The sequence below is a fragment of the Cupressus sempervirens genome, chromosome 7, assembly GCF_028749045.1.
Source record: "Cupressus sempervirens isolate cs-2001-9-10 chromosome 7, ASM2874904v1, whole genome shotgun sequence".
NCBI classification, from domain to species: Eukaryota; Viridiplantae; Streptophyta; class Pinopsida; order Cupressales; family Cupressaceae; genus Cupressus; species Cupressus sempervirens.
Genome location: NC_143124.1, coordinates 367,811,683 through 367,820,612, shown reverse-complemented (window position 1 = coordinate 367,820,612; position 8,930 = coordinate 367,811,683). Strand labels below are relative to the sequence as shown.

Here is an 8,930-nt window from a genome sequence, read left to right as displayed (position 1 = left end):
GTTTTGCGAGAAGCATGACGGTGTGAGAAATCATGCGATTTCCCCTTGTTTCGATTAATATTAGAAGCATGAGGGTGTGAGAAATCAATGCGATTTCCCTTTGTTTAGATTAATATAAGTAAGAATGAATCCAAAGCATCCATAAAGGTTGTCAATATTTCTACTCAATGCGTCATTTAATATTTCTTTATGTCGAGGGATGTGCTTGGCAAGCTAAATTGTATAGCACGAAAAAGAATCAAAATAAAATAGTTAGCTTTCAGCAACGACTTAATCAAGTTAGTTTCCTATATATAGATGCCCAACATAAGTTATTGATATTGTAATATCAACGAGCGGAATTCAAATACAGTCATGGCAGAAGCAGCAGCCGAAAACATTGTGAATGTGAGGACAACGTGTACGGTAAAACCGGCCATCCCACCTCGCACGCAGAGAATGTTCCTCTCCAGCTTTGATCTTTTCTGGATGCGCATGGACAACGTTCAGGCCTTTTTCTTCTACAAACTCTCTCCTACAATCGAATACACTTCAGTAATAGAGGGACTAAAGAAGAGCCTGTCCTCAATTCTCGTGTATTTCTATCCTCTGGCTGGTCGGTTGAAAACTGGAGAATCGGGACGAGCAGAGGTTGATTTGACTGAGGTGGGAGTCATATTTAGGGAGGCATCGATCAGTATAGCGTTCGAAGATTTGGAAAAAGATGGCTTTCAGCGCAAACCCTTTTTCAAAAATCTTTCCGCCGAGCTCGATGGAGACTATGGCATATCGCTTCTGTCAATACAGGTATTTCAATAACTCTTAATGCTTCCATCGACTGTGAAATCAATGTCAAATTATATTTATCTAGTTATTTCAGGTCACAGAGTTTGAGGGTGGCGGGATCTGCATTGGAACCACCTTTCATCACGTTATTGTGGACGGAACTTCTTATATCCATTTCATGAATTCGTGGGCGGAGAGCAACAGAGGCCTTCCCATCGCCAACCCTCCTCAGCTCGACAGAAGAGTTTTCAAACGAGAAAACAAGACCTCCCCGTCAATTTCTTACAAAGCCCACGATATTGTAAGCGTTGGGATAAAAGGAGCCAAGATTTTCAAGTTTGTACCAGACGATTCACAGTTACAACTCAAGATGACAGTGAATAGCGACAACGGTGAAGAGTGCGGAGAGGCTCTACAGAAAAGGACCGATCTGATGTACTCGACATTTTGTTTAACGGAAGAGATGATAAAAGAGCTGAAAAAGAAAAGCAGAGCTAAATCCTCTTTTGTTGCTGTGGCTGCTCAGTTCTGGAGATGCGTAGTGAGAGCTCGCGAGGTGCCGCCCGAAGAGGGTGTTCATTTCGTAATGTTTGCTGATTGCAGAGGACGTGTTAAGCCACCTCTTCCGCCTACTTATTTTGGAAACTGCGTATCTCCGGGTGTGGCAGAGACAACAGCTGAAACACTGATCAATTCTGACATCTCCTTCGCTGCTGAAGTTATCGGGCAACTCATCAGTTCTTTCACCGAGGAAGAGCAGATCCATTATTTCATTGAGTGGGTTGAATCGTGTAACATAGATGTTGCAATAGAAGCCGGTTGGAAATATGGAACTCGTGTTGCGAGCTCTCCGAGATTCCCAGTGTACGCCATAGACTATGGATGGGGGAAGTCTGTGGATGTTCATATGGCAGATCCTTCTGAAATTGGAAGCATGGTTTTGTCACCTCCAAAAGATGGGGGAAAAAGTATGATGGTCTCAACGTGCCTTCCACAACACCAGATGGACTTCCTCCAACACCTCCTCTTTTCAACATGAGAAATGGGATAACATGAAGCATCATTGTGGAAGGCTCTTTGTCAAGTTTCTAGGCAGTGCAGGATCATGATAAAATACCCTTGTGGTTGATCTTTCTTATTTTTATTTTCTAATAATTATCATGTTAGAATATGTTTATAGGACTTTTTTGGGTAATAAATAGCTCATCTAAGCGATATTTAGTAAATTAAAGTATCTTTGAAAAAAATAAAACAATAGTAAATATCTTATCAAGGACTATTTGCTAAATAAATTATGTTTGATATTTTTAACAAAGTCATTATAATGGGATTGATCTATATTTTTAGTAATGGTGTCCTATATTGTGATTGTGTTATGGTTGTTATGTTGGTTATATGGCTATATATTAATGTGATGTGCAATATTATTGTAAGTGAATTGGTAGTACTTTGAATAATTACAAGATGTTAGAGTATTAGGCTTCGTATGTAGTCTTAGTAAAAAATTTATTTCATGTTGAATTAAGTTGCAACAATCAACTAATTGTTACCATCATTTTAACATTACCCAAATTGAATTGTACTATTAAGCATATATGGTACTCCAACGCTAAAGAAACCATGGTAAAATAATAGAGTCCAATTGGATAGTATAGAGTTCAAAAACTAGAGTTCAATTCAAGCTATGATGATATAATGCTAACAATTAGTTGATTGTTGCAACTTAATTCAACATTAAATAAAAAAAAAACAAATCACAATCAAGCCCTAGCTCTAGTTTTAACCTAAACATATCCAAATTTCATACAATCATAATGCTAACCCTAATTTAACAACAATTATAACTCTTATTGAATGCTACTAAAAATGTTATGATAATTAAAACTTAATTTTAACCTTAATTAAAACCCAAATTTAAATCTATTGGAATTCTTATGATAATAAAAGAAAGATCTTTAATGGACAAATAGGGTAGTAATGTAATTAGAAAAAATACATTATTCAAATAAAAGGAGTTGTTTAAATCCTTATAATATCTACATGGAGAGTAATTCATTAGAAGGAAAACAAAATTGCAAGGAAAGCATTGATAAATTATTATAACGAGAAGAAACTCCTTAATTTATCAAAACTTTAGTTATGCCTTCAAATTAAATTTACTAAAATCCACTACATAACCATAAAAATTAATTCTCATTTGAAGATATTTTTTTTTGTTAAATTAGTTGTTGGTTATGGTACTTTTTCACTTAAATTGAAATACTAGTTAAATATAAGTCTATTAATTTTTTTTAAAAAATGGTTAATAAGAGAAGAAGAAAAGGAAATTCTATATCATTTCTCTTACACTAAAAATATCAATTAGAGAAAATGTCATGGTATAATGAGTGAAAATGTTATGGTATCCTTTGATTCTAGCACATACTATCTTAGACAATACAATTGACTAGCATGGATCCAATTTCATTCATGTATGCAACATGAACATAGTATATTAACCTTCACCATCTAAGATCAATGTCATAATTAGGAAACCTATTAATGATCACTATATAAGTTCTATAAAGACTTCCACATTCTTAATACAAAGGTAGAAGTCCACTATCAAGGGAGTCTATCCAGTGTTTCCTACTATTAATATGGGTTTCTAAGATGATACATGTGAAGAGATCTTATAAAATAACTAAAGAAAAGAGTAGGTTGTTTTCAAGAAAAAAAAATAATCTAAAAATGTATATTCAAATCATGCTCTTCAGAGTCTTCCATAGTTAAACTTAGTAAAAATAATAAAATATTTTTAGGCACTTCAGTATTCTCACCTCTCTTAATCTCTTTGTTCCCAAGAACTTATCTGACAAACCTTAGAATAAATGATGAATTCAGAGAATGAAACCTCATAAAGAAATCAAAGTAGTTATTGTTTAGTGATTCATTTATAGAGTCTAATAAGTGAAATCATAAGAGTCCAATCAGAGACTTTGTTAAACTAATTTTTATTTTAAAAGTTATAGATAAACAATTGCCAACAATTGTACCCAAATATTTTCAACCTCAATATTGTCTTTTCAAATTCTCCCCATTTTGGTTGTTGAAAGAGCTTCAAGTTTTTCAAACAAAGGTACACATAGGATAATATAACTAGTCTATCACATTATTGATTTTATTTTCTAAGATACTAGAGAAGTGAACAGATCCTCTAAATAGTCAATAAAGAAAAGATGGTTTGCATGAAATAATATAGGCTCAACATGGACCTTTAGATAATTCTTTTTAGAGTCCTCTCTACTAAAAAGTATAAGTAATTGAAATGTATGGCTGCATTGTTCAAAATTTTTAGTCTCTATTTGTCATTCTAATTTCTATTTCTCATTGTTACAAATAATGTTTCTAGTAGACTGGGAAGTGTAAGTATTATATGATTAAACTTTTTGTTAAGTTATTAACCAATAATTAATAAAAGTTGTATCTAGTATAAATACATTCAACCACATTTATCCAATGGAAACTTGTCTAGCAATATACAAAATAATAACACAAAATAACATAAAAGTTGTATCTACTATAAATACATTCAACCACATTTATCCAATGGAAACTTGTCCAGCAATATACAAAATAATATGAAAGTAGCCACACTAGTAACACAATAATACTAGTTAATTTCATGTGCATAACCTTGATCAAAGGGAAAAACCACGGTGATAATTAGTCCCCAAAAGTGTTTTGAAATATTTTGAAGCATGTTTGGTTAAAGACTCCCCCTCTATTAGAATTTTATAATAATGCCTAGTTAAGAGAAAATTCTAATAGGAATCAATCAGTTAAGGGAGATTCATTTTACCTTGTTAGGGGTTTCACCATGCAAAGAATAACCTTATCATTTTGTTTGAAGACTTATAACTCAAGTTAATGAGCCACCTAGTTAAGGGAATTTATCTTAAGACATATTAGGCTATAAAAAAGGAGATGATCTAAGAGTATAACTCTTCTCCTTTTCTTGTATACATCGTATTCAGCTCAAGTTATTCTCCTTCTAGATATTCAAAAAATTACTCAATTGTACCTAATATATACAATCTATGAAAATATGAAAATGCAATTGAATGCAATATTAATGCATACTTCACCTGCTAGGAAAACTACCACCTTAACAAAAATATATTATATTTTGATCACCTCTTGCATGACAAAACATATTACCAAACTTTAATCCATAATTTTCAAGATTGAAGTAGCAGCACATTTGAACCACATATTATTTTGGCAAAGAAAGACTAGGGTTTTTACTTTCTCCAACATATATGAATGATTTCAAGAATTTTAATCTTAATTATCGATGCAAAGAAAGATCATCATAACCCAAAATTGGCACATCAATTACATATCATCAAAACACCTTTAATCTTATCTGATCCACTAGAGTCACTTATAACATGCTCCTAGTTAAGGGGAAAAAATACTATTCTAAGTGTTCTATCAACTTTCAATATAATGACATTTAATCAATAAAAACCATATCTTGTAGTTGAAAAAATACTACATGATTAAACCATTAATCACACAACATAGTCTAAATCATATATTAAAAAACACAACATTTTCCATGATATATTTTATAGACCACTCAAATCACATATATCATTTGTTACTTTGTTTTCTTCCCAGCTACTCGTTCATACTCAAGTTGATTGAATAAGTTTTTCCATTCTCATTTTTGGCTTGTAGAATCATAAAAACTATATATACAAATATATTTGAGTCTTTCCTTTCAACCACACACTTGAACACTTACTACAATTATTATTTCTACTCAACTTATACTAGAACAATTCTCATAGTAAAGTGTTAATCAAGATTAATTAAGTTGACATCAATTACCATAAACTAGCTTATCAATTGAGAATTGACCCTATACTATAAGATCTCATCAATATAATATGCATTAGTTATAAAAATTATCTCCACCTTTGGCATTTACGAAAACACTCACTATCTTGATAGCAATGTCATTCCCTTAGAGGAGACATTATCTCTTTTAATCTTCTTTCTAGGTATCTTAGGTCTCATCTCTTCATATTCCTTCTCTCCCTTACTTAAGGTCATACTTAGGTAATGACATTGTGAAAATATATCAAATCTACTCCCTAGATATCACATAATACATCTTTCTTTATTTGTCTTGCACATTTTTATATAATTAAATGTAACTTAATGGAAACATTCTTAGTCTTAGGGTGTTTCACTAGGATCTTGGAAGTGTTTATTACACTAGTATTGTCATAAAAGATAGTGACAACTTATGTTATAATATCATTGATTCCATCTTTAACTTTATTTATCCATACAACATGTGAATAATTACAAGAAGCTTCTACATACTCTTCCTTTGTAGTAGACTGGAAATGCAATTTTTCTTCTTTCTTATCCAATACAAAAGTCTTCTTCCTAGAAATAATGCATCGGCACTTGTGATTTTCTTATCATCAACTTTTCCTACCCAATTTGCATCATTAAATATAATTGGAGTGAAATAATGTCATGCCCAAAATATGAGGGCAAAAACACACAAATTTTTTGAATAATAATTAATAATTAAGCATGCTCTAAGATGAAATGATAGATAAAAGTTTTAGTACAGGTTCTCTACATTAACCTTCAACAATAAGAAACAATTAATTTAAATGACAATGTAATGTATTCGAGTTTAGATTAATTGAAAGTATCTAATCAACATCAACTAAAAAATCTCTTAAACAATTATCGATTGACAATCTTAATCGATATAGGAAAGTCACTCAAAAAACACAATTAACTAAAATCAAAACTGAATGTATATATATATATCTATATATATATATATATATATATATATATATATATATATATATATATCTAAAATTTATTAACTTAAACATTCTGACTATTTTAACGTAAAAATCAACTATCATAAACTTACTAATTTTAAATTTAATCCACTAACAACTAAATAAATTCTGACTAATTAAGAAATTTAAAGCTTCCTAAAAAAATAATTAAACAATCAAACCAAATCTAAAAACCTAAACTATCTAAATCTAATATCTATACTTAAATAAATTAAAACTGACTTCCCTTAAATTCATTCGAATAATCAAAACAAGAACTCATTAAAAGACATATCGCATCTACCCATACCCCTATATAAACTATACTTAATTTTACTTCGATCGTAATTTTATAAAAATCAAATAAAACATTTATAATATAATGACCATATGAATTTAAATTAAGATAATAAAAATATTTCATGAAACGTTATCTACAATCTTTAACAATACTTTAACAAAACTAAAACATGATTGGGTATAACTTTAGAGCAATCATTCTGAATATCATTTTAATTAAGTCTATTAATTAACCAATCATTAATTTAAAACTTTATAAAATAGTAAAACAACTAAATTTATTTAAAACTAAACTAACTCCAATTGAATTCTATCTTAATTTTTTTATACAAAACTAAACTAAACTATATTTTAAAATACGAGCTAAATTAAATCTAAACTAAGCCAATTTAACTCATATAAAACTAACTTAATTTAATAATAATAAAATAACTTAACTAAATAACTTAACATTTAAGAGGAAAGCAAATATCTTTTAACAAATAGCAATTAATCAACAAAATTAAAACTTAAAAAAAACTTAAATGAAAATCTAAACTAAATCTAAAACATGCTAGCAACTAAGTTAATAATTAACTTTAAACATTTAAACAAAATTTATAACAACTTTTTAATAACCACTTACTAACTAAAGTTAACATAAACTAACTAACATATACTAAACTTTACTAAAACTAAACTAATCTTACTAACCTCTACTAATCCCTTATCATTCTAACTTAATTAAAAAATTAAATAAAACATAACTAAATTAATTCAAACAAACAAACCTACATCCTATACCCCTAAGACCCTACACCCTGCCCCAACCCTACTCCTTGGGCAAGCGCTGTCCTTGGGACAGCGCTCTGCTCGAGGGAGTGCTGGCAGAGTCCCCCCTCAAAACTTGCGGCCAAGGAAAGGAGGGCAAAAAAATTTTGCAAAGTCAATGCACTTTGATAAAAACAAAATTTAATAACCTTTCTCTCCCAAGGATGAGCACTCATGTTGGCTAAGGAGGTTTGGGATGGGACATGGGGCAGGGTGATGTCACCCTCCCCATGTCCAACTTGATGACAAGAAAAACTTTTAAAACAAAACCTCTTAAAATATGCATCCTAAGAATTGACGCTCAAAAGGGGAGATGGGTAAACATTTAAGTTAAAAAGTTTATTAGGTAAGACTTAGATATTTAGGATATTTGAAAAAGTGACAAGTCTATATTGGAATTGCACATTTATTAATAAATTGATTTATTTATGTTTATATTTTTCAAAAAAAGAATAAAAGGAATCTTTATAAGATTCTCTATTGTAGTGAGGGGAATTAAAATGTCTTCCCATATAAAAACCAGAGAGTATTTACTCTCTTGTAACATTTTTTTTTTTAATCATATTTTCTAAGTATAGGATTTCAAGGCAAAGTATATATATATTTTTGGTCTATAAATTTGAATAGAATTAAAACATAGATTTTGCCATTGTGGGACAATAATGCAAGTTTGATTAATATCTAATAATCATAAAAATTAAATCTACATGCATGATCATAAATTTTCATTTTTCAACATCTATGAACAACTTGATATTTTTCCAAACTAAACATCAACATTATTCCCATCCTATTCTTGATGTGCATCCATCTAAATTAAAATTATGATCAAAACAAATGACAAGCAATTTATACTCAAACACCAATTTTATTGGCAAACCTGATTCAAAGGCTCAACCGAGAAAGAATCAGGAGGAAAACCCAGCTTCGTTGCCAATCCAACAAAGTTTTGAGATACAAATTACATAGGATTTCAATCCTGAATTACAACACTTAAATGAAATTTCTTTCATGACCCTCAACAAGGGTTCCATATCCAATTCTGCAATACGTTTCTATGAACCGTGGAGGAAACAAAAACTGATCAGGTGACAACAAACATAACCAAGAGACAATCAAACATGCATAATCATACATGGTTTACACAATAGGATTCACAATGAATCAAAACTAGGGAAAGGTGGATTCTTC

General features: G+C 30.4%; 1 protein-coding gene across 1 annotated transcript; it reads left to right on the top strand.

The window, feature by feature from the left end:
* Window positions 1-351: 351 nt before the first annotated feature.
* Window positions 352-1,804, top strand: LOC149547000 (hydroxycinnamoyltransferase-like). Its single transcript, XM_089794087.1, has 2 exons — window positions 352-786; window positions 860-1,804. Exons 1-2 carry the CDS (start codon window positions 355-357, stop codon window positions 1,802-1,804), a joined length of 1,377 nt encoding a protein of 458 aa, XP_089650213.1. The 5' UTR covers window positions 352-354.
* Window positions 1,805-8,930: the final 7,126 nt, after the last annotated feature.